This window comes from Dipteris shenzhenensis, chromosome 6, assembly GCF_047967505.1.
Source record: "Dipteris shenzhenensis isolate YYH24624 ecotype China chromosome 6, Dip_SZ_1.0, whole genome shotgun sequence".
NCBI lineage: Eukaryota > Viridiplantae > Streptophyta > Polypodiopsida > Gleicheniales > Dipteridaceae > Dipteris > Dipteris shenzhenensis.
The window spans coordinates 41,320,451-41,347,488 of record NC_141601.1 but is presented as its reverse complement, the minus strand read 5'-3'; the positions used below and the strand labels follow the sequence as shown (position 1 = coordinate 41,347,488).

The following is a 27,038-nucleotide window of genomic DNA, read 5'->3' as shown; positions in this document are numbered from 1 at the left end:
GAAGGTCGACGATGATGCAAAGTCAATATTGTTGAGCCTGCCGTCACGCTATGCCGAGTTGGTGAGTGATGATATTGAGGGTAAATTTTGACACTCTCGACTTTCATGATATTGTGTTGATGTTATTGAGTGAAGAATATGGGAAAGAATCTTTGATGTATAGTGGATAGAGGTATTCTTAGACCATATTCTGTACAGACCATATTCTTGTGTACAGTAGAACCTCAATCAACATGTCGAGTAATTATGAATCGTCTTTGGAGATACTGAGAAAAAAGAAACTATATGGAAGGGATATTAACTGTGCCTTTTTTCGAAAGGAACACCTGGACCTTGAACATAAGATTTCCCAAGATGACGACTATTAATTATGATCACAAATTGAATTGGCCAATTCCTAAGACAATCAAGCACCTATGAGCTTTCCTAGGATTTAATAACGTCTTAAAGAAGTCTGTAAAGAAAAATTCAAAGTTATTCGTTCCTTTCATGAATCTCCTCAAAGAACATGGACATAAGCCCAATAGTCCTATAATATGGAATAAAGAGATTGATAATGCTTTTTAGACTATCAAGTTGTGTTAGCTCTATCAAATCCTAGCAAGCCATTCATGGTTGAGCTTAATGCTAGCGATTATATGATAGGTGCAACATTATTCCAAGATGGCCAACTTGTAGCTTTTGAGAGGAAAAAGCTAGATGATACTCAGATTCGGTGACACACTTATTGTATGCAATGATATATGCATTGAAGACTTGAAGACATACTTTGTATGGATCTACGTTTGTGATATTGAGTCCATAAAATACATATGTGATAAACCTGAGTTGAGGGGGAGAAATGCACAATGGGTTGAGTTGATACAGAACTTCTGAAGTATCGAAAGGGTAGCTTGAATTGAGTGGTTGATGCTTTGAGCCGCATTAGTTCTACTGAGATTAGGGCTGACCTAGATGATACTTAGGTTCGATGACACACTTAAGAAAGGGAATTGTATGCATTGATACATATGTTGAAGACTTGAAGACATACCTTGTATGGATCTAAGTTTTATTATATTGAAATGGATATGTGATAAACTTGAGTTCAAGGGAAGAGAGGCTTGATGGGTTGAGTTGATACAAAACTTTAACATGGACAAAGTATCGGAAGGGTAGCTTGAATCGAGTGAATGATGCTTTGAACCGCATTAGTTCTACTGAAATAGCAGAAGACACAATGCTATCTAGACAAGCTGTCAAGGTTCTTACCTATGAAGACAACCGTAAAAGCTATTGAATTAGCTCATCAACTTGCTGAGCAGTTATTTAGGTTGTGCTGCTTGCCTTGTGACATAGTTAGTAATGGAGATCCAAAGTTCTTTAGGCACTTCTAGCAAAAGTGTTTACAAAACATTGAGCATGAGTTCCTCTAATCACTCCCGACCTGATGGAAGATATGCTTCACGCATATGTTTACAACAAGAGGCCAATGATATAATCCGATGGTGAAGTTTGCCTACAATAGTGCTAAACATACGGCTATTGGATACAATCAATTTATGCTTATGTACAAATACGAACCCTGTCTCGAGTGACGATTGGATTGAAAGATATTCAACATGATACATAACATATTTCTTGCTAGATATGCAAGAGAGATTGGTGACTACATGAGAATTTATCAAGAGTGCTTAGGATAGAATACTATTAAGCAGTGGTCACCAAGGGAGTTTTTTAAAGGAATGTTAGTATACTTGCACGAATACCTAAAGATTCATAGACATTGAGAACATTGGTAAAGAAATCATCGCCTAAGTACCATGGGCCATCTCTAATCTTTAAAAAGATTGATGAAGTAGCACATAATTTGGAATTGCCTCCACATGTAAAAGCTGATCTTGTCTGTAACATTGTTTCTCCCAAGGAACTTGTGGAAGGTGAAGATCATCCTTATATTCCACATGAATTCAAAAGGGTAATTGGGTTTAGAAAAAGACCTCAAGAATACGATAATTCCAGAGTTCAGAACAATAGAGGAAGACTCAGCTTAGGAATCCTGCCAATTTACAGAAGAACTTCTCTAGATACTGTTGGGAGTAAATGTTTGAAGAGGGGAGGCATGCTATGTACCTAGAATGCTAATCTCTGAACTCATGGACTTAATCCAACAAGGTTAGGACGCTCTGGGATTAAGATTGGCAGGCTTATGTGGGGGCTAAGAACCATGCATAATAACGGGGGGACCAGTCAGCTATATCCAGCTGGGTATGGTATTTATGGTGGGATGCTCTTCTATATAAGAGTGGCTAGGGCTATATATTAACTGCGTGCTCCTCAAATGGATGGTCAAGCTTGGTAAGCCAAGACTCTTCTACCTACATGGCAGATGCAAAAGATGTATTGCTGTGAGTCCCTTGTGGATGAGACTCGATGGAATGGGGCGCCAAGTTCTTTGGCACAGGCCTATGGACAGAAGCTGAGGTGCTCAGGGGTGGTTGGCAGGTGAGTTAGCCTGCCTCATGATTGTTAATTGCTAAGAACTACTTTGGACATTAGGGCTAGATCCGTATGAAATTTGACAGTTACTTAACAGATTCGATCATGTTTAAGCAAGATGAAGAGTTGGAGGGCATATAGCTTTTTCGGATTGCAAAATACATGAAATCAATGTACTCCTACATTTTTGTACAGCTTTCTATATAAAAAGGCATATGAATCCTATCTATATGTTATGTTTATAATGCGAAACCAGCAATTTAATTGACGAAGTACATTGTTCTGCAATTATTGGCATGAGTTAGAGGGCGCCTGGAGGGGGCACATACGTCCTCCTTTAACCATCTCACAAACCTACTTCTAACCTATTATCGTACACAGTTACAGGGGAAATGGCAACATGCAGAAATGTCTCACAAACAAGGAGACGAGGAATGCTACATCTGCAGATGCATAAAGAGGATTAAGATAAGGGTTGATCTAAGGCAAACAGGGAAAAAACATGTCCAAACAAACCAGTCCCAGCCTGCACTCCTCGTAATGGGAACATTTAGGGGGGGAAAATATTTTACAGCAAATACGCCATGTTACAAGACCATATCAGCAAAGACTCCTGAAAGAGAGTAGAGGGTACATTGGAAAACCAAAGATTTCAATTTATTTAACAATGGTGAAACCTCTTGAAATTCTTTTGGACATATTAAATGGGATGTTGAGCATAGCCTCCATAACGCATGCCTTTTCTTTCAAAGAGTCCATAATGGAAAGGTTTTCCCCATCAATTCCTCGAGAAACCACTAAAGAGATATTCTGTTGATGAGGAACTGCCATAGTAAATGCAACTCCAGCATGTCCCATAGCCTGAGAACTACCAAAAAATTGACTGGAATAAACCCCGCCATTATTAGCAGCTGGATACTGCAGCAGTTCATCCCTGCAAGGAATCAGCCAACTTCTCATCAGACCATGCGTTACCTAACCAGACCTCAACAATGCAAGCTAACACACAAAGCCAAAGAGAACCCTTCCAAATTTATTGTTAGCACTACCTCACTAGAGGGTAGTGTTTAAGCTAGCACTAGGAACTCCGTTAGTGTGATTTTCCACATATTCTTTCCTTTTTGGCGAAATCATTTAAAGCTATTTTTCTCGCATATGTTAATTTACTTAGCATTGTTATAGGAGCTCTCTCTCTCTCTCTCTCTCTCTCTCTCTCTCTCTCTCTCTCAATCAATCAATCATTCCTGTGATCTCTCTGATTGCCCCACTACATAATTCCAGCCGCCAATAAACCAAGAGGTAGTGGGCATGAGCATTCACGCTCGCTTGTGTGTAAAAGTCGCAAGAGTTGTTACAATGGTGATTTACATCATGGGCATGCCAAAAACATTGCAACTTATGAATCAAAATCGCAGTATGGGTACCTGTAAATGCGAGAAATTTCCTGCACCTGCCTTCCACCAGGAAGGCGAGGATCAAAACCAGGACCGAAATCACCCGTCACTCTCTCCAGCAAAGAAGGTGGTGGCATGTCCGTGTGTAGGTTCACCTTTTTAGAGCACATCCAGACAACTGAGGCTTCAACACAATAAGTTGGCTATTATCTTTATTACAAACTGTTCCAACATAATCACTCACTGCCTCCTCCACGTGACAAAATTCAATTATGATTCCAATGATAATTTTGGCAATCATGTCTTAGATTAAAAATGGTATATAAGAGAATGTAAAGCCTTAAGCTTTGTTTCATTATAAAATAGCAGCATCTTGATGTCCTATTTTGGTGTAAATAAAGGTTTGCATACCACAACAGTCCCATGATTAGGATGCAGCAGGTGACTTAGTGCAGTTAGGAAAGGTCCACCTTTACTCCAAAAGCAGTGAGGAACAACATCATTCCCATCATATGCATCAACAAACACCAAATCATAAAAAGGTGAAGACGTCCTTGAGTCTTTTGTCGTTTTCTGAAAGAGCTTATAAACATATGATGCCCCATCTGCCTCAAAACCAGAGATTCGTTCCTGGATACCACTCCACAACAAACTCCTAGTGCCCTTACGCCCAACGGTTCTGAGCTGAGGGTCTACAGGACTCCCTAATTCTTCCTGTGGATAAGAATGACCATGGGAGGTAGTGGCCATCCAATTGATTGATTTTTTACAAGACTGCCGTGAGGTTCCAAAGCTGCATCCTGGGAATCCCATAAAGTCTGTGGCTGCTGAGATAACTGTTCTATCAATCTCAACCACTTCCACAAAACAGCCTGGAAACACATGGGGATGCACAATGCATGGAAATATTTTATACACAAAAACAAATAAAATAACACTGCTGCCAGCCTTTTTAAAGAACCCAAAATTCAACATTATTGGGCACATGGACAGGAAAAAACCTTGCATCTTGCTGACAAGAAAAAGAGGAAGGCTGCCACCACCCAATCCAACACACAGTGCCCGCATTCGTTTTTTGCCGTGTGCAACGCGTTCCAAATCCAAACCAGCACAGCTCACACTTGTCAAACCAATAGAAACCATGCTCTTCAAATCTGCCCCCACAAATGCCTTTTGTCAAAATTTGCATATGGGTCTAAAGTATATCAAAATCTCGATATGAAGACCTATTCAAAAGAAAAAAGATCCTTCATATTCACTCACAAGTTCAACCACTCATATAATCTTTCCAAAGTCCTCTAGCTAAAACTAAAAAATTTCTGCTGACAGCATAACCAGTAAGAAAAGCTAGTAACAGGTCCCTCAAGAAGTCTGCAAATAAACAAACTTCAAGGTCAATGGATAACGCTGAGCAAGCCCCTGCAAGGGGGAGTGAAAAAGCTGCCAAAACAGAGGCAAGTAATAGTGCTCAGACTGACCAAAATGCATCCTCCAACCATGGCTAAGGAGGTATCCTGAAGGCCTTCATGATCCTTAAAGCCTTCATGCTTGAAGCCTCATGATCCTTAAAGCCTTGTTGCTCAACAATTTCTTGATGGCTTCTTTCAATCTGGCTGTGGTAAAAAGTGTGGAGCTAGTGAGCAAGGGGTGTCCAGTCAGGTATTGGCTTGTTGGGGACGTCGTGCAAAGTGTCAGAGTAGGCCTTCCTAACCTCCTGCCCATGTTGCACAAGGAACTATCGTTTCTTGCATCAAACTTAACATCGGTACTCTTTTTCTCAGTTCCTTGTCTAGGTTCCCTTGTTTGGTCTTGGAATGCAAACATTACCTTTTGTTTTGCTCTTGTCATCGTACCAACAATTTTGAGAAAAAAACCCTTTAGTTGGTATGTCTGTGTGGGGGAGGGGAGGAGCACTATGTGGGGATGTGATTTGAGTGTATGGAGAGGTAGGATTTGGAATCTATGGTTGGTTGGCTGTCTATGTTGTCCAAAAGTGAAGAGATAGCTACATTGTGCAGAATGTGTGCATGCGCGCGCATGTGCATGTGTGCATGAGTGTGTTATATGACTTCGTTGCAATTGATGTTTACACTCTCCTCTTTCCAATTGTTATTGGAACACTGGTGCAGATGTTCATGAATCATTGTATGTAGTTATCCTCATAAGAGAGGACGAGACATTCTTGTGAGTGGAGAATGGTGACTGTCATGGAGGAGCTGCTCGGTGAGCTCCCCCCTGCTGCCCACGGCTCCTGTCTGCTCCACCCGCTGCCCCCTCCTCCCTGCCTCTCCCTCGCCCTCGCCCCTCCTCCCTCTCCGCTCTGCCCTGCCCTCCCTGCTCCACCTCCGCTCCCCGCCTTGCCCCCGCCTCGCACCTCCTCCCCTTGCTGCTCCCCCGCCCTGCCTTCTCCCCCGCCCTACCTTCTCCCCCGCGCCGCCACCCCTTGCTCCGCCCCCCGCCCTACCTTCTCCCCCGCTCCACCCCTCCTTCCGCCTCCTTGCCTCCCACTCCCCCTCCTTGCCACCCCGCACTTCCTCCCATCCTTCTGCCCTCCTCCCGTCAGTGCACCCCCCTCCTCCTCCTCCTCTTCTCCCGCCTCTCCCGCCCTCCCTCCTCCTCCTCTCCCTCCTTCCTCTTCTCCCCTCTACTTTCCCTGCCGCCCTCCCATCCTCTCTCCTCCGCCTTTCCGCCTCGCCTCACCTCATCGTTCTTTCTTTTCATTTGCCTCCCTGCAGCGGGAGCATTCGTGTTTGTTACGGTGAAACTTTGGTCTGGCCAAAGGGGCTCTATGGCAGCACCCTCGACTCCCACAGGCGTTCAGGTTCTTCTTTCCCCAACTAACAAGCAACAGGTACGACAAGCAGTTCAGTCCCTCCAGGACAAGGCGCTTGTGGGCAGAATTGTGGGCCTCACACCTACACGGAGACAGGTGCGAGAGTGGATCCATCCGAGCTTGACATCAGAGGGTGACCACATTTAGGAGGTCACCATCTATGGACGAGGCGTTTTCCTCATCTAGCTGAGCTCCCCTGACACCACCTCGACACTTGTGGAGCAGAGCCCCATACTCCTTGGCCCGCACCTTGTCTACCTCTTTCCTTGGTATCATGGGTTCCCAGTGGAGGACATGGATACGACACACAATGTTCCACGGTTTCTGGTTAAACTCCGTTTCCCAGGGCTCCCCAAGGAGTATCGAGCCATCCTCCCTTCCATTGGCCGGGCATTTGGCACGGTGCTAGAGTCCCCGCCAGAGACGACCGCCTCCGTTCTAGCAGATGATGGAGTCCCCAGGATCAAACTGGTGGTGGAGAGCCTGGAGTCCCTCCCAGAGTTGATCCTTCTCGAGACCCTGGAAGGGGGCACACTTCGCTAGAGGGTGGAGATCTCCGGGTTACCAGGCCAGTGTCTTTGATGCAGACAAATGGGCCACCTTGCCAAAGATTGCCCCCGTGGCCTCCCTCACTTGCCTCCTCTGTTGGGGTAAAGGCTCTATGGCCACCCAAGTACAGTTAAGTACACTTAGTACTTTATTTGTTAAGTACACTAAGTACACGCCTTCCATATGAAACCTGTGCAATACTTTGCCAATATATTCGGTCTGAGACAGATACAACAAACGATGTCCCCTATCTCTCCGTATCCGCATTCCCAGTATGTGATTTGCATCACCAAGGTCCTTCATATCAAAGGCCTCATGCAGTCTTTTCTTAAGGTCATCAAGCTCCTTACGAGCTGTACCAGCAATAAGCATGTCATCCACATATAAAATGAGAATGATTAAGCTGCCATTTGCAGCCCTTTTGGTATATAAGCAGTGATCGTCATCACTTCTCCTGAAACCTTGGGACTTCATGAAAGTATCAAATTTCTTATACCATTCCCTTGGCTCTTTTTAAGCTTGCATACAAGTGACTCCTTGCCCTTGACTGCAAATCCTTCTGGCTGCTGCATGTAGATCTCCTCATGAAGATCACCGTGAAGAAAGGCTGTCTTCACATCCATTTGGCATAATTCCAAATTCTCACATGCAACCAAAGCAAGTACAATCCTGAGTGTAGTCATCTTAACCACTGGAGAAAAGATCTCATCAAAATCAACACCATACTCCTGCTTAAAGCCCTTGGCAACCAACCTGGCTTTATACCTTGGCTTAGCTCCAAGTGTGACTTTCAATCTATACACCCACTTGCATGGCAGTACCTTCATGCCCTTAGGCAACTGCACCAATTCCCAAGTACCATTTTTATGAAGACTGTCCATTTCAGACTTCATGGCTAGTTCCCATAGCCTTTTATCATGCATTTGCACGGCTTCCTTGTAACAGGAAGGTTCTCCACAATCTGTAAGCATAATAAAATCTGCTCCTGGAACAAATCTGTCTGGCGGTTTCATTTGTCTAGTGGACCTTCTGACCCATTGGTCTTGCTGTCCAACTTGCTGCTCACCTAAAACAGGTTGCTGTTCTAGTAGATCAGGCTGCAGAATTATGCCTGGGAGGTCTTCCAAAGGTGGCATGTCCCGTAGTACATCTTCCGCCACTGCGGGCTGTCCATTTGGACCTGCTGCAGCATCATGCATTGGCTGATTACGCTGCTGTTGTGGCTGATTTGCAGCCTGCCTGAACTGTACAGGATGTCCCGAGTCATCAATATCAACCTCTGAAGCATCAGAAGGCTTATCTGCTGCCTTAAACATACATGACTCATCAAATAAGACATCATTACTGCGTATTAGCTTCTTATTCACAGGATCCCATAGGCGGTAACCCATCTCACCACTGTCACCATATCCAAGAAAAATGCATTTAAGAGACTTAGGATCAAGCTTGCTGCGATTTTCTCTGCGTATATGCACGTACGCAGTGCAGCCAAAGACCCTCAAGTGCTTATAGGAAGGAGGTTTTCCTGTCCAAAGCTCCTCTGGCACTCTGCCATCTAGTCTTTTATTTGGTGACCTATTGATCAGGTGTACTGCTGTTTTTACAGCTTCAGCCCAAAATCCATGAGGTAAAGCAGCATGTGACATCATAGAGCGAGACTTTTCCTGTATGGTTCTATTCATACGCTCTGCAGTGCCATTTTGCGCTGGACTGTAGGGAGCAGTGAGTTCTCTTTTAATACCTCTAGCATCACAAAATGCATTGAATGCATTAGACATATACTCCCCACCGTTATCTGACCGCAAAGCCTTTAGTGTTCTGCCTGTTTGGTTCTCAACCATAGCAAGCCATTTCTGGAACACTGGAAAGACATCACTCTTCAATCGAAGAGGATACAACCACACCTTCCTTGTGGAATCATCTATAAATGTGACAAAGTACCGTGCACCTCCAAGTGAAGGACTAGGCATCTCACACACATCTGTATGCACAAGCTCAAGTTGAGCATCTTTATGTCCTAATCTCCTTTTATGAGGACACTGTAACTGTCTACCATATATGCAGTGCTCACAAAACTTTAAATCAAAAAATTTAAGAGACGGTAAGTAGCCAAGGCGAGCCAATTGCTCCATTCCACTTATGCTCATATGTCCCATCCGGCTATGCCACATAGAAATATTCGGCAGCTCGGTGGCATGAATATCAGTATGATTACATACTTTAGCATGAAGAGTATACATTGTGTCAACCTTAGAGCCTCTGGCAACAACCAAGGCACCTTTGGTGACCTTCCAGAAACCATGACCAAAGCTGGTCACAAAACCTTCATCATCCAACATGCCAGTAGAAATCAGATTTTTCTTGACTTCGGGTACATGCCTAACATTGTGAAGCATAAGCTGAGTACCATCAGCAAATACAAGCCTGACATCTCCAATACCAACAATACTGCATGCATGATTATCCCCTAGAAAAACGACTCCATTACTGCCTGCTGCATATCTTACAAACAATTCTTTGTAAGGTGTAACATGGAATGAGGCACCTGAGTCAATGATCCAAGAGTGCATGTCTGCAAGATCTCCTGCATGGAGAGAATGAGCATCCAAAGTAGAGAGAAATAGAACCTCTCCCTCACTGTCATAACCGTGTGTAGAATGAAGCTCTTCAATCTTCACACTGCTCCTGCCATTGCTTACTGGTACAATTGCTTTTGCATCTGACGCATCAGTATTTTTGGCTTTGTCTCTCTTATCATTTTTCAGTTTAAAGCACTGCTTTTTAGTATGTCCCTTTTTGCCACAGTAGTAGCACTCAACATCTTTGTTGGAGCGGGACTTGCTCCTCCCTTTTCCCCTTTCCTGAGATTTGCCTCTTTGCTGACTTCTCCCCCTTGCATTTAAGGCATTGTTAGGCTTTACTGCATCTTGAGCTTTCAGCTTCTGCTCTTCTTGCAAAATCAACCCTGTGATATCTGAAAAACTTATGAAAGTGTTTGCATTTGTTACAGCTGTGGTGAATGTATCCCAACTTTCACGAAGAGAAATCAAGAGTGCCATACCCTTGGTTTCCTCATCCACCACATATTTTTGATTTGCAAGTTGAGTGACAATTGAATTAAACTCATTGAGATGTGCATCCATGGAGGTCCCTTCCTTCATCTTCAGATTGAAGAACTTGCGCAGCCAATATATCTTTGTAGCTACACTCTGCTGCTCATATGTGTCCTGTAGCTTTTTCCACACACCCCAGGCTGTTTTCTCACCATCCACATTCCAAACAACACTCTCATGGAGTGACAATTCAATTATGGACTTTGCTGACAGATCAGCTAGTGCCCAAGCATCATCAGATGTGCCAGTGGGCTTCACACCTTTGTGTATAATAGGAGCATGAAACTCCCTGAGAATTAGAACATTCAGGACCATCTTTTTCCACATTGGGTAGTTAGCAGCACCCTGTAACTTTTTAATATTGAGAAGAGAAGATTCCGAGAATGAAGCCATTACAATCAGCAAGAAATATAACCCACACTTGGGTGCCTGACTCCCTGCAAACCAAGTGCACACTTGCACTTGAACTGTGCTCAAAGATCCAATTCCTGCAGCGGAACAAACAGGAACTGCACTTGCACTGTATCTCCCACTTAAACAGAGATTTATCACTGTTTACTGCTTGCTGCAGTTTCCGACCAGCAACTCTGTTTGCATCATTTAATGCACCGTTGTACAACCAGCAAGATTCTGAATTTACAGAAGCCTCTGCCCTGCATACACAGTGAAAAAAAGCAGTGTTCTTTGCACTCTGTACCTCTGTACCGTGACTGAATTCAGTCAAAGCTGTTGACACAGTTCCCCGACTGTACCAGAAAGTACAGAATCAGTATTTGACTGTTTGACTGTTCAAAAAATGTCAATTTCAAGCTTCCAGACACTTCTAAAACTGTATACAACAGTTTAGAACAGAAATTGGGCAAAAGCCCCTTGACTGGAGGCAAAAAAAAAAACTCAGAATTTAGAGTGCATAACTGCTTCACTGACAACTGTTAGGCATTTTCTTGCTTCCCCCAGTACTGATATGCATCCACCTTACAAAAGCCACAATCTGACTAGCACATTCAGTGCTCAAATCTGCAATGTGGTACTCAATGCATCTTCCACTCCCCGTAGGTCACAAATGCATACGAAATCTGCAAGAATCAAACTCCAATCGGGAGTATAAACGCAATGCGTGCGTGTACAGGCCAATTCTTGGCACTGGCTACAAAAGCCCCTTGATTTTGAAAACAAATGTTGAGGATTTCCTCACACAGTAGGCATAAACACGTACTACACTTGCATCTGACCAACTGTGCTCACAATGAGCTCAAAAGGACTGCACCTGTACCTGCAAGTACACGGGTGCGAAAAGGACAAAGCGTACCAGAAAAATGAAGAAAAGAGGGCTGTCGCTGTCGGAGCTTAGAGGCTGCGTGTCGCAGCGTGCTCCTGAAGGATTTCTCGCGCTTCTGCGAGCAAAAGATGGCGGGTGCTGGCGAAGACGAAGACGCCGTTGCTGCTGGCGTCGCCTGTGAGCGACGCTGGTGGCCTGATTGGCTTCCCCTACTGCTGGGCGACCAAGCGCCGCTCCTGCTGGGGCATCGCCTGTGTGGCGCGCCTGGCTGGGCGACCTGGCGTCGCCTGGCTGGGCGGCGTCGCCTGCTGGCTGGCCGGCCTGGCTGCTGCTGCTGTTTCCTGCTGGGCTGCTTGGCTGGTCCTGCCTGCTGCTGCTCGCTGTTGCTAAGACCCACGTTTGGGCAATGTCGAAAGAAAAAAAAACGAGCTGCAGCTGAGGACGACGAGTGGGAGATTTGGGCATTACAGGTGATATTCCATTGTTGCATTGTGACAGTCAGAGTGCTATTCAGTTGGCACACAATCCTGTCTTTCATGCAAAGACAAAGCACATTGATGTGAAGTATCACTTCATCAGGGAAGTGATAAATGATAAGCTGATTCAGCTTGTCAAGATTCACACAGATGATAATCCAGCAGATCTGTTGACAAAAGGCTTGCCTGCAGAGCGGTTTGCACATTGCCGACAGTTGATGGGTATAGGTTGAGCCTCATTTATTTTTACTTGAGGGCATATTGCCTTTAAGTGGGAGGTTGTTGGGGTAAAGGCTCTATGGCCACCCAAGTACAGTTAAGTACACTTAGTACTTTATTTGTTAAGTACACTAAGTACACCGTACTTAGTGTTGTAACCTTATCCTTTCATATAAAAGCTTCACTGTGTGCTAGGGGAGGTACACACATACCTTTTATCCCCACACTTCTTGTTGCTTATCCTGCTGGTGTGTGTGTGTGTGTGCTCTCACACTCTCCCTTCCACATCCTCCCCCTCCTCCACAGAGTAGGCAAAGTCAACATGCCCGAGTTCAGCACCCTCTCAGGCAGGAGCAGCATAAGTCTCAGACCCCATGGGTTACCCCCTCTGAAGGGAATCGGACACAGGTTAAAAAGAAAAAGAAAACAAGCAAGCACGCCCACAAACGCTGCAAACAGAGGGCCAACCGCAGGGAGAGGAACAAGGTTGACCGAGAGGCCTCGAAAGAGGAACAGCAGGAGCCCCCCCCAGAAGCGGGAGCCTCTACCCATCCAGCCGATCCTCCATCTTCGGAAGTCTAGCCTCCGCACCCACCCTTGCAGCAAAAGAGAGCCCCAGGAGCTCTAGATGCAGTGATGGCGGAAGCCGCAATCGCTAGCCCGACGAAGGCCGTGGAGGAGCCGATCCAAAGACCCGACGAGCCTGATCAATAGGGGGGACCTGAGGTCGCCCTTTTCCCTCCTCCTCCTCCTCCCCCTCCCCCTCCTCCTCTTCCTCTTCACTTCCCCCTCCCCCTCCAGGGTTCCCCCTGCCCCCTCCCCCCTCGTTTCGATGGTCACTCTCACCACCCACCCCCTCTGTCCCCCGCGTCTCGACCTCTCCCTCTCCTGCCACTCCACTCTCCGCTTCAGTAGCAACTTCTTCCGCTTCGACACCCCTGCCATCAGGCAAGGGAACGACAACGCCCCCTTCTACCTCCTCATCGCAGCAGCAGGTCCGCTCAAAGAGGGATCCTAAGAGACGAGGCTCATCCTCCCAGCCAACAGCTCCCAACCTCCAGCCTAGGCGTCCCTTACCGTGGGACTTCTAGAGGTTAGGACCCTGGAATTATCTGGAGATTCCGGACTCATACCCTCTACCATTGGAGATCACGCTCATGGTCCTTCAGCCCCGCAAGGGGGGTTTGATCAGTGTAGTGGGATCTCAGACACACCCTGTTTGGAGATTTCCATTTGCCACCACAGGGTTGGAGAAGTGGTCCCAGGAGGTATTTGATGCTATTTTGGATAATTAGCTTATGCTCATGATGGACGAGTGGATGGGACCACAGGGACTAGATCTTTGGTACGCCCATGGCGCGGAGGTGAACTTTCACCTGAGCTTCACGCGCGAGGAGCCGGTGTGTGGTTTAGCGACGGGAGTTATCAAATTGCCGATGGAGGCAAAGGTGGACCAGGCACACTTCTGGCCCCTCCAAACGTGTGCGGATTTGTTCGGGGTGGAAGCCTCCTTCATGATGAAGTGGGCACGGAAGATCGGTATTGAGCCGGTATCCACGCTAGTACGACGCCGCACAGACACTGACTAGTCCTCCAAACCCCTGTCAAAATCACACAAGTCGGTCTTTCTAGGACAGGCACCCACCCACAGGAGAGCCTTGTTCCCGACTCCCCCGTCCTCATAAGCTGGACCATAGTGAGTTGGAACGTACACGGGCTCCACGACCGTGTTCATAGCCAGCCACAGTACCTCATGCTCCGGCAGGAGTTACAGAGGGCAGTGGTAGGGTGAGCACTAGACATCCTTATGATTCGTGAGCACATGTTTTCAGCAGCAGACATCAGACGATGCCATCACCTTCTTCTAGGGAGAGGTCCAGAGGAGTGGTCTCCCGCAGTAGGACGGAGAGGAGGGGTCTGCATCTCAATCTCACAGACCTTGGCTCCAGAGGTCTACAATCAGGGCGACCTCATTCTAGGACGGATAGTTTGGATGGGAGTTCAGACGAGAGTCTAGGATTGGAATCCTAAACGTGTATGCCCCAGCGTGTAGACAACATCGCCCGGCCTTTTGGAGGAGGCTATCAGAGTGTCTTCCGGATGTTGACTCCTGGATTGTTGGAGGGGACTTCAACAACCTGGAGTTTGGGAAAGACAAGCAGGGCGGCGCCTCGTTCTCTGAGATGCCAGCAGCAAAGCGTAGTACCTAGGAGTAGTTCATTTTCATGATCAGTGGCACAGACCCATGGAGAGAGCCAGAGTTCAGCAGGACTCCTAGCACCCTTCTCTGGGCCTAGCTGAGACGATAGATGAGGTGCCTTTCTCTTCCTACACCACACGGATTGGCAGGAGACTTCAAATGGACTCATCGAGGTGGACTCCCTCGAGGGAAAGACACTAGGTGACCCAAAGAATGCCCCGGGATGTTCGCTCTAGGTTTTGGACGCGGTTGTGGTCCAGCTTGCGGCTGAGGAAGATTTCATACTTCTTCTGGCTGGCAACCCACGAAGGCATGCCCATCGATCGGTGGTTGGAGCATATGCGAGTGGACGGGCAGTGCCACTGCTGCTCAGATGGTGTCCTAGAGACTATCCCGCACTGCCTATGGAGCTGTCGTAGCGCAGCGAGGATCTGGATGAGAGCCCTTAGGATCATGACACACATGCAGAGTATACACAGAGATTACACCTAGGGGATGGTGGCTTGGTTGACAAAGGGAGGACACGCGTTTCAGATTGATGAGATCTCCCCAGCCTACCAGATACAGGATCGCATTCAGAGGATTGCACTCCACGAGGCAGTCCCCCCTGACACCCTAGCTCCTCCTCCTCCTAGGGAGGACAGTATTTGGGAGGTGGTAGCCAGCATCACAGCTTGGAACATTTGGGTGGCTCGGTGCAGTCTTGTGATGGGAGAGCAGCCGGTTCCACCCTTGGCTACCTTGGTTGCCATCTGGCAAGATATCATTTACACTCTACAGTCCACCTGGGATCGCGGGACTCCAGGCTCTAGGGCGACTATTGAGAGGCGTGCTCGTTTCTGCAAGGCTTGGCCTGCAGGTGTTTTCTACATCTTCACTCCGCGAGGGATTCACTAGCTGTATAGTCCCCCCACTTGGCTGTTAGCCCCAGTTCCAGAGATCCCATAGGCAGTGAGCTGGGCTTCTCTGGAACAAGCCGGTTTTTCTTTTAGCCTTTTCCGGTTTTTTCATACTCAGCACCTTCGGGGCTGTTGTCTTGTATGAAATCTTTCAAGCATTAATAGAAGGTTCCTTTCTTTGGAAAAATAAATAAATAAGAGAGGACGAGTTATATAGGCTGACGTCTTTTAGGCACTGGTTGGGGACTTCCCTTTTAGTACTTCCATAATACTATTTGGTGTTCAACCCAAGGGGGCAAGACTTAGCACATGTATGCTGACTTATAGCCCTAGGTTTTGCATATGATGGCTCACCTCCTGAGGTTGTAACAACTTCACTAAGGTATCATCACACTAACACCGTTACAAGAGATGTAAAAAGGGCCAAGAAGAATGTCTTTAGAGGAAAATTTGGAGAACAAGACAAAAAGGACAGCCATAAATCATATCAGTTGTAATTTGGTGATCCATGCAACCTCCCATAGGGACCATAGGGGACCCCCCCTTCTCTCTCTCTCTCTCTCTCTCTCTCTCTCTCTCTCTCTCTCTCTCTCTCTTACATATGTATATCAATCATTGGCGGAGGTGGAGACAGAGAATCATTTCCTATGTACTTGCCCAATCTACTATGAGATTCGAGGATGGTACCGGCATCTCTTTCAGGATGGGCACGGTTTTGGGCCACTCTCTCGATTGATCCACTTTCATGACTAGGTCTACATTGGACTCTAGCTAATGGACATGCGGCAACATAGAGAGACCCTATTGCAAGAATCAGAATACAAGATTTGACTGTACACCCGTAATGTCACACATTTCTATGCATAGGAATCAGCTGCGGGACATAGTGGAGTAGTAGTGGAGGACGAGATAGCCGTCGTGAAAACAGTAGGGATCAGTAGGAAGAGACGGCGCAGAGCAATGGAGCCAAAGACATAGAGACCATGGATGATGCAGAGGTTAACCAAAGCACACACAGTGAATACTAGCCCTACTCAGAGGAATCGCTCAAGCTGAGGTGTCACTCTTGATTTGGCTCACTTGATACACATATCACAGAGATCCACCCCACTTCACACACACACGCACAAAATGAGAGACCACTAGAAAAGTACACATACAAGATATCTTCACATCTCATCAGAGAGCCACCATGGCATTTGGTGAAAAATAGGATGTACTTTGATGTTTTTTTGGTAGTTCAAGTTGGAAAGCCAATGTTCCCACTCGCTTATATTTTGAGTATAGTTTTGAGTTTTGGAATCTTTGAGTTTTAAGCGTCTTAGCATAGCATTATGCAAGGGCCCTAGCGAGTGAAACGTTTCTCTAACTAAAACACGGCTTCAATATTGAATTCACAACAAGTCTAATCACTTAGCACTTCAAAAACAACCTTGAATACTGTATACCTTTGTAAGACTAGAATATATTCAATCGTACAAATTTAGATTTTTGCTGTTCTAAAGTCAAAAACTTTGAATACTAGCTGGAAACTCAATACAGCAAGAAGATCTCAATGATGGAGCTGGAACATGAATCACAATAGAGGGAGAGTGTGCAAAACGACACACTGACCTAAAATAAGGGCTGCCTTCCCCGAGGTCCTTGTTGCAATAGAAAACTCTTTTACAGAGGAGCATAAGGCTGATACAACAGGGATTTTCATCCATACCAAGAGCAAGGTTTCTCTCTAATTTATAAACTTGGCACGCAGCCAAAAAGCTAGGCTTTCCCCAAAAAGTTTGCACCTACTTTTAGCCAAAATAGGCCGGCTTTTCCTGAAAAGCAATAGCTTTCTTATCCAAATATGCAATTTCCTTGCTTTCTTGGACTAATCCTAGTCCCTTGTGGGGATCCACACAATGCACATTAACCAATGAAAAAAAAAGGAAAATCAAGCTTGCTCTAGTTGACCTAAGTCAATTTTCTTTGACAGGAGTCCAAAATAAAAGATTTCTCTTTATTTCTTGGAAGAAGTACAATTTCACGACATCCCCTCAACTTCTAATCAGTTGTCCTCAACTGAAAAGGTTCTTATAGATACTCTGAGGAAAACTCTTCATCCACCTACTTGGCATCTAGTGCCAAGTAGTTCTTAAGCTTGACAAAACTACTTGCTGGTAACCTAGTCTTTGAGCTTTTTCTTCTCTGTGGCACACATTCTATTCTTTCTTGGCAAATCCATGCCCTTCTTTTTCTTGGCAAATACACGTCGTTTTTTTCTCTTGTGGAGGTGATTGCTTCTTCTTTGGCTTACACAAGCCCTGCCTCTTGCAATTATGACCGTGGTGCAAATCCATCAGTGCTTGCATACTCTACTTTTGCCTTAACATCTTCCTTACCATCTTCCTTATGGAATGATTCTGGAATAAAACTACTTGTCTCTTCTGAGGATTCTATGTTTCCCCTCAACTTCTTTAGCTGGAAGTCCTTTCTGCTTGTCCATATCAGCCGTATGAACGATCATAAAAGCTCTAAATCCATCTTCAAATACCTAGTCCCAGATAAAGGGAGTCATAGAATCACAGAAACACTTGGCCAATGATGAATATATTAACCATTGACATATAACCAATACTTGAGCATATCAGGCTCCCCCCTCAAGTCTTCTTGAATTGAGTGATTTGCAAAGAAACTCCATACTGATACTCTTCAAAGTAGTGTGAACCTCACCTTGGAATTGCTTTGGAAAGGACTGTTCTTTGAAGAACAAACTAAATTGCATTCACTGCTTGAGTGCTCTCTTTTCCACAAGATGGTGTCCCTGCCAAGTGCTTACCGTGCCTTGTAGGTGTAAACTTTCTGTTCTTAATTTCAATTGCTCTCGAAAATCCTCCATCCAAAAGAGTATGTTACTAACTGATAACTCATAAAGCTGTGTCACTCAAGCCCATGATTGCCCTCCTTCGGCGTACAGAACGTCACGTACGTTCCGTACTGTCCCGTTCGATCCGTACGTTAAGTTATATATACCTTTGTAAGACTAGAATAAGTCCAATCACACAAATTTAGAATTTTTGTTGTTCTAAAGATCAAAAATCTACAAAGAAAATAAAAGAGAAAATGAAAGAGAAGAAAAAAGAGGTAAACAAAAACTTTTATGTTCTTTTTTTCTTTTTTCCTTTTTGGATGGCTGGTTTTGTTATTGGTGGTGGTTCTACCAAACTGATTTTGGGCCTCCCAAATGGCAAGGTTCCATATAAACCCCCTCTCTCCTCACTATGATCTCACAATAAGCATCTACCTCTCAACTCTCCCCTCTCAATCTCCAACAAGTGACAAGGCTCAAGCTGCATCAAGCATCTCCATCTCTCTCCTCCATCAAGCACCTATATAACATGTTTGTACAAGTTTTAAATCTTGTACAAGTACCTATGTCCATAACTCTAAAATCTGTGTCTTTTTTTTTTGGTATCGAATGTACCATCGGACGTACGCCTAAGCTTTTTTAGTTCGTTTAGTACCGCACTAATATTGAACGGCACGCATCGAACATGATTGTACGTGTCAACCAATCGAGTTAATTCATGAGAGACCATAAAAAATTTATGGAAATTCTAAAAACAAGTCCCAATAAAGGAAAATGTAGAATTATTAAATCCTGAAAAAAACTTTGCCAATGATGACCATATAAAATACTGTCATATAAAGAGCTAATACTTGAGCATATCATGTTCAATAAGAAAACAACGTAACTGAATATCATAACTGAAATCCACTGAAATGAGGGTAACTCGAAACATATAATTGTTCTATCATGGAATAAACCATATTCATGGTTGTCAATTGGACTACCTTAGAACATATTACCTCACGTGGGGTCTGACCTTGAATCTCAAAGGTACTTGTTCCCCTTGTCTAAAACTCATCTCAAAGGTACTTGTTCCCCTTGTCTAAAACTCTGCAAGCCATGTGTAGAGAAGGGGGAAGGGGCAGATTTGGAGATGGGGAGAGAATAGCAAAAGGAAGGGAGGAGAAGAGAGGAGAAGGGGAAGGAGAAAGGAAGAGAGAGAAGGCTGAGGGAATAGAGAGAGGGAGAGAGAGAGAGTGTGAGCGTAGGCAGCAGGTAGCAGGAGGGAGAGTAGATAGGATTAGATGTTACATCAAAAAGTCCCTTACAATCCTTTTGGGTTGACTTATATAGTCCCCCACAGTTCCCACATTTCCCCTACTATTCTCCCATCTATTTCCCCCTTAAAATCCTCCTTTTTCCCACCTTCATTACAGCCATCCCTTCCCAAAGAATTTTGCCCTCAAAATTTCCAAGAGGTTGCCCTGGATGAGAAGGATACAACAGAAACTGATCAGCTCTGTAGGAGATAGGGGTAGTCCTGCACAATGCTCTCAGGTTGCCAAGAATTCTCATCTTCCGTTAAACCTTTCCATTTGATGAGGTATTCTGTGTAGGCTTTGTTCCTGAGTACATGATCTCTGAAGCCCTTGATTTGCTCCGGCACATAGATTATGTGGCCCTCTTCATCCATAGGAGGCAGCTCAGAAAGAACCTGGACATGCTGTCCGACATGTGGTTTCAGCAAGGATACATGGAAAACATTATGGATCTTGGAGGTACTGGGTAGTTCCAACTGATATGCTACCTGCCCAACTTTGCGGATGATTTTGTAGGGGCCATAATGAGAGGGAAAGGTAGAGGGAGTGGAACGATGAAGACAGAGAGAGAGAGGGGGAGACACAAAAGTGTGGGTGTGAAGTGTTGAGCCACACCACAAACTCATAGGTTTTATTAGGATTAGGCTTTCACCCTATGACTGTCTTAAGATAGTCATAGGTGTCATAACTCTAACAAAAGGGTGGCAATGTGCCTTTACCCCAACAACCTCCCACCTAAAGGCCAATGTGCCTAAAGGGGAGAAAAGAATAAAAATTACAGCAATATACAGTTACTATATACAAGACCATAAAATAAGAATGGTCTCATCCTAATCCCATGATGTGGCGGCAATGTGCAAACCGCTCTGTAGGCAAGCTCTTAGTGAGCAAATCTGCAGGATTATCATCAGTATGCACCTTCACAAGCTCAAGTCGCTTGTCTTCCAGTACCCCTGATGAAATGATATTTCACATCTATGTGCTTGGTCTTTTGATGAAAGACCGGATTCTTTGCCAACATGATAGCACTCTGACTATCACAATGCAAAACTGGCATATCTCCTGTAATGCCCAAATCTCCCACCAGCCGAGTAAGCCATATTGCTTCCTTGCAAGCCTCAGTGGCTGCAACATATTCAGCTTCAGTGGTTGACAGTGCGATGCATTTCTGCAACCGAGACACCCATGATATAGCACCTCCTACAAATGTGAAAATATAACCGGTAGTAGACTTCCGGTTATCTGCATTCCCTGCATAGTCTGAATCTGTAAAACCATGCACCAATGCATCCTGCCTACCATAGCATATGCACAAGTCTTTGGTACCCTTGAGATACCTCAAGACGCCTTTCACTGCTTCCCAGTGCCGCTTGCCTGGATTTGCCATATACCTGCTGATGACTCCCACCGCAAAAGCAATATCCGGACGAGTGGCAACCATGGCATACATCAAAGAACCAACTGCATATGCATACGGAACCTTGGCCATTTCAGCCTTATCATCATCTGATCTGGGGCTGTCCTTACTGCTGAGTTTTAAATGTGGAGGCAACGGGGTACTAATAGACTTCCCCCCCTCCATTTTAAACCTCCGCAGTACTTTGTCAATGTACTCCTTCTGTGACAGAAACAAAAGTCCCTTGGACCTGTCACGAATAATCCGCATGCCAAGAATATGGTTTGCATCACCCAAGTCTTTCATATCAAAAGACTTATGCAGTTGTTTCTTCAAAGCACTAATCTCCTGCTGAGATTTGCTGGCAATCAGCATGTCATCCACATATAGAATGAGTAGCATCAAACTGCCATACTTTGACCGTTTGGTGTACAAGCAGTGAGTACAAGCAGTGATCGGTCTCACACCTATGATACCCTTGGGACTGCATGAAGGCATCAAACTTCTTGTACCATTCTCTTGGCGCCTGCTTGAGTCCATACAAGCTCCTCTTGAGCTTACACACAAGCTGCTCTTTCCCTTTAACAGCATATCCCTCTGGCCGACTCATGTAGATCTCATCATGGAGATCTCCGTGAAGAAAAGCAGTCTTCACATCCATCTGACATAAATCCATGTCCTCATGAGCAACAAGAGCTAACACTGCTCTCAAAGTAGTCATCTTGACGACAGGGGAAAAGATCTCATCAAAGTCAATGCCCTTCTCCTGCTTAAATCCCTTGGCAACCAATCTGGCCTTATACCTCGGTAAAGCATTTGAATCCACTTTGACTTTGTAAACCCACTTGCATGGCAAAACCTTTCTGCCTGCAGGTAGCTGCACCAAGTCCCATGTATCATTTTGAAGTAGGGAGTCCATTTCTGACTGCATGGCTTTCTCCCACTTCCTTTTCTCTGTTCTTCCCATAGCTTCCTTGAAGCTGGAAGGCTCACCACAATCTGTCAGCATGATAAAATCAGCCACATTATTGGCTCCTGGAACAAACCTGTCAGAAGGCCGTTGTACACGGGTGCTCCTCCTAACAAAATGTTCCGGATTAGGCTGCTGTCTAGCCTGTTCGTCATGCATGACGGGTGGCTGTACCACCATATTTGGCTGTTCTACAGCCCCATTTGCTGGCATATCCAGTGGTGCATCATTGGCAAAATTGTCTGGCTGATTTTCAGCCCGTATACCCTCTTGAACAGGGTTATCTACAGCAGCCTGCTGCTGCATATTAATGGGCATTCTTTGCTATCCGACATCATCATAAACAACCCTCCTGTATTCCACAGGTTGCACGGGTTCTTTGTGTACACTATCCTCTTTAAAGATGACATCATTGCTGCGTATAATCTTCCGTTTGACGGGATCCCATAACCTGTACCCCATTTCACCTTCGTCACCATAACCCATGAAGATGCATCTGAAAGACTTTGGCTCCAGTTTGGTGCGCAGTTCTTTGTGTACATGAGCAAAGCACTCGCAGCCAAACACACGTAAGTGCTTATATGAAGGTGGCTTGCCAGACCACACCTCTTCTGGCACTTTCAACTCCAAAGCCTTGTTCGGCGACCTGTTAATTATGTGAACTACTGTTTGCACGGCTTCTGCCCAAAAGCCATGGGGCAATGCAGCATAAGACAACATACATCGAACCTTCTCCTGAATAGTTCGATTCATCCGCTCACTCACACCATTTTGAGATGCATTATGAGGGGCTGTGAGTTCCTGTTTAATGCCCTTAGCTTCGCAAAACTGTACAAAAGCATGTGACACATACTCACTCCCATTATCGGATCTGAGGCATTTCAGCCTGCGACCTGTCCGATTCTCAACCTGAGCGACAAACTTCTTGAAAGCATCTAAGGCATCGCTTTTATGCTTCAAGAAATAGACCCACACTTTGCGTGTGGCATCATCAATAAAAGTAATGAAATACTTTGCACCCCCTAGTGATAGCTGTGGCATCTCACACAAATCAGTGTGCACTAGATCAAGCGGTGCTCTATTTTGGGGAGTTCTCCTCTTATGAGGAGTCATAGAATGCTTGCCAAATATGCAATGATCACAAGTAGGCAAATCTGAAAATGAAAGAGACGGCAGATAACCCAAACGTGACAGTTCTTGCATTCCTTTAACGGACATGTGTCCCAACCGGCTATGCCACAATGAGACCTTTGGCAGCTCGGCTATGGCAACAACATGATTACCTACACTGGAAACATAAAGAGGGTACAAGGTATCACTCTTATAACCCTCAGCCACTACAACCTGGCCATCAGTAATCACCCATTTGGAATCCCCAAATGTGGTGTGGTAACCACTGTCATCCAACAAGCCAGTGCTAATCAGATTTTTCTTGATTTGCGGCACATGACGAACACCATCAAGCATAAATGTGCGTCCATCAGGGAATACTATCTGTATACTGCCAATTCCTGCAATCTGACATGCATAGTTGTTCCCAAGGTGAACAACTCCATGAGTACCTGTGTAGGAAGTAAACCACTCCCTATGAGGAGTAACATGAAAAGAAGCACCTGAATCCAAGAGCCAGGTGTGCATGTCATGACCATCAATAACCAATGTATGTGCAATTACAGCAGAAGAGCATAAAACATCATGTCTGTCACTTTCACTGTCCTCTGCTGCAACATTCACTGCATCCAAGTCATCTGCCTTGGCCTTGCCTTTGCCTTTGCTTTTGCTTCCACTGCATGCATCCTTTGTCTCAGCCTTCTTGGCTTTCTGATCCCGTATAAACTTGAAGCACTTAGACTTCACATGTCCCTTCTTGCCACAGTAAAAGCATTCAATATCCTTTTTGCCACAGGACTGACTGCGGGATTTGGACTTTCCAACAGATCTCCCCTTCTGCTGAGTCCTACCTCTTTCCTGTACCTGCAAAGCATTGGAAGACTTGCTGCCCATATTATTCTTCCTGCTCATCTCCTCCATAAGGAGAGAGCTCTCCACATCAGCATACATAAGAGTGACATTTGAGTTAGACAGGGTGGTCTTGAAAGTGTCCCAACTCTCAGGGAGGGTAAGCAGGCCCATTTCATACCGACTAGGACTCGGTACTCCGCTTCACAGGTTGCCCTGCAATTCATTGAGTATGTGTTCAAGCACCATGGTTTTCCTCAGGAGATTGTCAGTGACAGGGATGCTAAATTTATGGGTCACTTTTGGCAGGAGTTATTCACTGCAGTTGGTACTTCCCTTGCGCCTAGTACTGCTTATCATCCACAGACGGATGGACAATCAGAGAGGGTGAACAAGTGGTTGGAGGAGTATCTAAGGCATTACTGTCATGACACGCAGAAGTCTTGGGACAAATGGTTAGCATTGGCTGAATTTTGCTACAACAGCACCAAACACCTCTCTATTGGCATGAGTCCATTCGAGGCTATGTATGGATGCAAAGTGGGAATGCCTTCCAGGGTTGTAGACTTGGCTGTGAAAAATCAGCAAGCAAGGAATGATTTGGAGAGTATGAATGCCCTTCTGCAGTTGGCTAAGAGGAATATGCAGGATGCCCAAGCCAAGCAGAAGAAGTATGCGGATGAACAAAGGAGGTACTTATCTTTTGAAGAAGGGGATTATGTGCATTTACGTCTCCATAAGAATCGATATTCCTCGCTAAAAGGTAATACCAACACAAAGCTTGCCCACAGGTATTATGTGTTGGGGTAAAGGCACATTGCCACCCTTTTGTTAGAGTTATGACACCTATGACTGTCTTAACAGTCATAGGGTGAAAGCCTAATCCTAATAAAACCTATGAGTTTGTGGTGTGGCTCAACACTTCACACCCACACTTTTGTGTCTCCCCCTCTCTCTCTCTGTCTTCATCGTTCCACTCCCTCTACCTTTCCCTCTCAACTGGTATCAGAGCTTCTACCTCTCCCCCTCTTTCAGGTCTATCCCTCTACCCCTTCCTCTCCCCTCGGGCCTAGTGCCCTCAGCGGCTAGCAGGGCAGCAGCGCGAGCAGATCGGGGCAGCGCAAGCTTGCAGGGCAAGCGGCCAGTGCAGGAGCGGCTGCTCACGCAGCCTTAGCTGCAGCAGCAGCTAGCTGCTGCTAGCTGCGCGAGCGCAGCCAGTTCGCGCACCGCACAACATCGACCGCGCGCAGCCAGCGCGACCAGCGCGCAACACAGGCTGCGTGCAGCCCTTCGTACGGTCAGGTACGGCCATCCGTACCGACCGTACGGACGTCGTACAGGCAGCCGTACCGTACGGACGCTGCGTCAGGGAGGTACAGGTCAGAAATTTTTTTTGGGATTTGTGCCCTCGCAGGTACAGGGTACAGCACGTACCTTGCGCAGGTACAGCAGGTACAGGAGGCACAGATTTTTTTTTGGGGAAGAAGGAAAAGAGAAAGCTTTTTCACCAGGAGTACTGGAGATGCAAATGGCGAGGTGCTATGAGCAATGAAGTTTTTCTCAAGCAAATCTCGCACCTGTGTTGCCACTTCTTCCCGTTCAACCTTAGAGAGTCGGTACGGGGCCTTGTTTATTGGTTTACTACCATGTTCCAGGACTATGGCATGATCAACATCTCTTTTTGGGGGCAACTGAGATGGCATATCAGCAAACACATCCCCAAATTCTAAGAGCAATTTCTGCATTTCACAATTATCCACATGGGGAATACTCCTGAGGTACAGAGACATTCAATGCATAAATGGCACTTTCGTTCTTGAGCTCCCTAGCTAGCTGCCTTGCTGAAATGACCTGCAATTTCTGATTCACAATGCCCTGCAATGTAACAGTTCTACCCTTGTGGCAAAACTCAAGAGATAAAGCATTCAAATCTATACTGATTTTCCCCAGGGATTTCAGCCAATCACAACCCAGGACAGCATCTATGGGTCCCATATCCAATGCCAAAAGATCACCTGCAAACTCATAATGATCAGAAAACTTGATCCTGTCATCCTGGCAACAATGTCTGCTGATCATGTGCTGTCCATTCGCGATCTCCACTTTCAGACCATGGTCTATCTCTGTAGCAACTAATCCCAATCTTTGCAATGTTCTACAATTAATGAAACTGTGAGTGCTACCACTGTCTACCAATACATGGACAGATCTGCCATTAATCATTCCCTTCAACCTGATTGTGTCAGCACTTTTGGCACCCATCAAGGCATGTAGTGAGATGGTATACAGTGTAGACTGGGCATCCCAATAAATCTGGTCATCATCCACAGGAACATTACCATTAGCATCACCCCTGACAGGAAAAGGCATTGTAGGTTGATGCTCCAACACAGAGAGTGTTGGCTTACGGCCTTTCCTGCTACATGTAGGCTGAATATCAATCTCATGCATCACATGAGTGGTTTGCTCAATAGCCCCACCCGGATCAAAAGGAAAAACAGTCCCCTTTGTGGCATCTGTGTCAGGAGACTCATCTACATCATGAACTCCTGTCAATTCCTCATGAGAGACATCATGGGGGTCTGCTACATCAGCCACTTCATCATCATCAGATAATTCAATTATCATGCTGAGTTTGGCTGAGCTGACATTCTTCATTTTGCACACATCTCGGTGCTCAGGTGTCCATTTCTCTCCACACCTAAAGCATAAATTTGCCTTCTTCCTACTGTCCATTATGGCTCTAGAATGTTGTTTAACTTCTGATTTGCCAAAACCAGCGCTGGGTTTGACACCTGTCTTTGCATCCATGGGCCTGTATGGCTTTGCATATGGCATCTTACTTCCAGAAACCGTTGGATATCGTGGGAAGGAAGCAGCTGCTGGTTTCTTATCAATCCAATCAGCAGAATTTGTCTTCCTGTCAGCATCATAAGCAGTACCATAGAAGCTATGTGACACATGCTTGTACTTGCCAGCATATTTTGGCTCAAACACCTCAGCAAGCTGGGCTGCTCGCTCAATGGTTAGAGGATTGTGAGCTCTCACATCAGCAGCTAGAGAGGGATCTAAGCCTTGTATAAAACGCAGCAACTTCCCTTTCTCAGAAATATCCTGTACAAAC

The 27,038-nt window shown here is 45.5% G+C and overlaps 1 protein-coding gene across 2 annotated transcripts in view; it reads right to left on the bottom strand.

The window, feature by feature from the left end:
- Positions 1-2,996: 2,996 nt before the first annotated feature.
- The window catches only part of LOC147901180 (S-adenosyl-L-methionine-dependent methyltransferases superfamily protein), a 54,529-nt gene continuing 30,487 nt past the window's right edge, over positions 2,997-27,038 (bottom strand). The window contains exons 3-6 of one of the 2 annotated variants that reach the window (XM_087376201.1): positions 4,874-5,026; positions 4,284-4,744; positions 3,903-4,027; positions 2,997-3,430 (exon numbers count right to left, since the gene is read on the bottom strand). In XM_087376201.1, the coding sequence (XP_087232327.1) occupies positions 3,136-3,430; positions 3,903-4,027; positions 4,284-4,744; positions 4,874-5,026 (1,034 nt within the window). In that variant the 3' untranslated portion in view covers positions 2,997-3,135. The remainder of the gene's footprint in view (positions 3,431-3,902; positions 4,028-4,283; positions 4,745-4,873; positions 5,027-27,038) is intronic. The other variant, XM_087376202.1, reaches the window with a different exon arrangement.